Source organism: Charadrius vociferus, unplaced genomic scaffold (genome assembly GCF_000708025.1).
Source record: "Charadrius vociferus isolate BGI_N301 unplaced genomic scaffold, ASM70802v2 scaffold2109, whole genome shotgun sequence".
NCBI lineage: Eukaryota > Metazoa > Chordata > Aves > Charadriiformes > Charadriidae > Charadrius > Charadrius vociferus.
Window position 1 is genome coordinate 91,834 of NW_009650251.1, and position 1,092 is coordinate 92,925.

The 1,092-nt window shown below is 55.8% G+C and overlaps 1 protein-coding gene across 1 annotated transcript in view; it reads right to left on the reverse strand.

Moving 5' to 3' along the window:
- COL2A1 (collagen, type II, alpha 1) overlaps positions 1 to 1,092 on the reverse strand; it is a 9,788-nt gene that overhangs the window by 7,582 nt on the left and 1,114 nt on the right. The window contains 1 exon segment of the mRNA XM_009893065.1: positions 969 to 1,067. Coding sequence (XP_009891367.1) covers positions 969 to 1,067 — 99 coding nt within the window.

Consider the following 1,092-nt stretch of genomic DNA (forward strand, 5'->3'; position numbering starts at 1 on the left):
ATCCTGCCCAGGTCCCGGCCACTGCTATGGGGGGCTGCCTAACCCCAGGAGCAGGGTGGCTGACCCCCAAAAGCGTCTTCACTCACCCCAAAGAGCATCTTAACCCCAAAGAGCAGCTTTTAACCCCAAAGAGTATCTATGCTAACTCCAAATTCATCTTAACTAACCCCAAAGAGCACCTTAATTGGCACCAAGGAGCATCTTCATTAACCCCAAAGAGCATCTTCACCAGCCCCAGAAAGCACCTTAACCCCAAAGAGCATCTTAACCCCAAGGAGCGTCTTTGCTAACCCCACAGTGCATCTTCACCAACCCCAAATGCATCTTTTATAAACCCAAAGAACACCTTCATTAGCACAGGGCATCTTAACTTACCCCAAAGAATTCCTTACCTAGCACCAGAGAGCAGCTGAACCAACCCCAAAGAGCATCTTAATGCCAAAGAGCATTTTGGCTAACCCAAAAAGCACCTTATCCACCCCAAAAGCCCCTTAACCAACCCCAAAAGCACCTTATCTGCCCCAAAAGCACCTTATCCGCTCCAAAAGCACCTTAACCAACCCCAAAAGCACCTTATCCACCCCAAAAGCACCATAATGAACCCCAAAAGTACCTTAACCACCCCAAAAGCACCTTAACCAACCCCAAAAGCACCTTATCCACCCCAAAAGCACCGTAATGAACCCCAAAAGCATCTTATCCACCCCAAAAGCACCTTAACCACCCCAAAAGCACCTTAACCACCCCAAAAGCGCCTCGTCGACCCCAAAAAGCACCTCAACTGACCCCAAAGAGCCTCCTGGCTGACCCCAGCAGGTCCCCCAGTGTCACCACCGTCCCCACGTGGTCCTGCCCTGGCCGACCCCCCCCTCCCCAGCTCAGTGGGGAGCCCCCATCCATGCACCACCCCACCCCCCAGCTCTGCCCCCTGTGGGGGTGCAGGATCCGACCCCACCTCTGGCTCTTACCCTGGCTCCGGGCAGCCCGGGCTCTCCGGGACGACCGGGGTCACCGGTGGCTCCTTTGGGACCGGCGAGGCCAGCGGGGCCACGCTCGCCCGGAGCACCCTGCGCAGGGGGGAGAAGGAGTGAG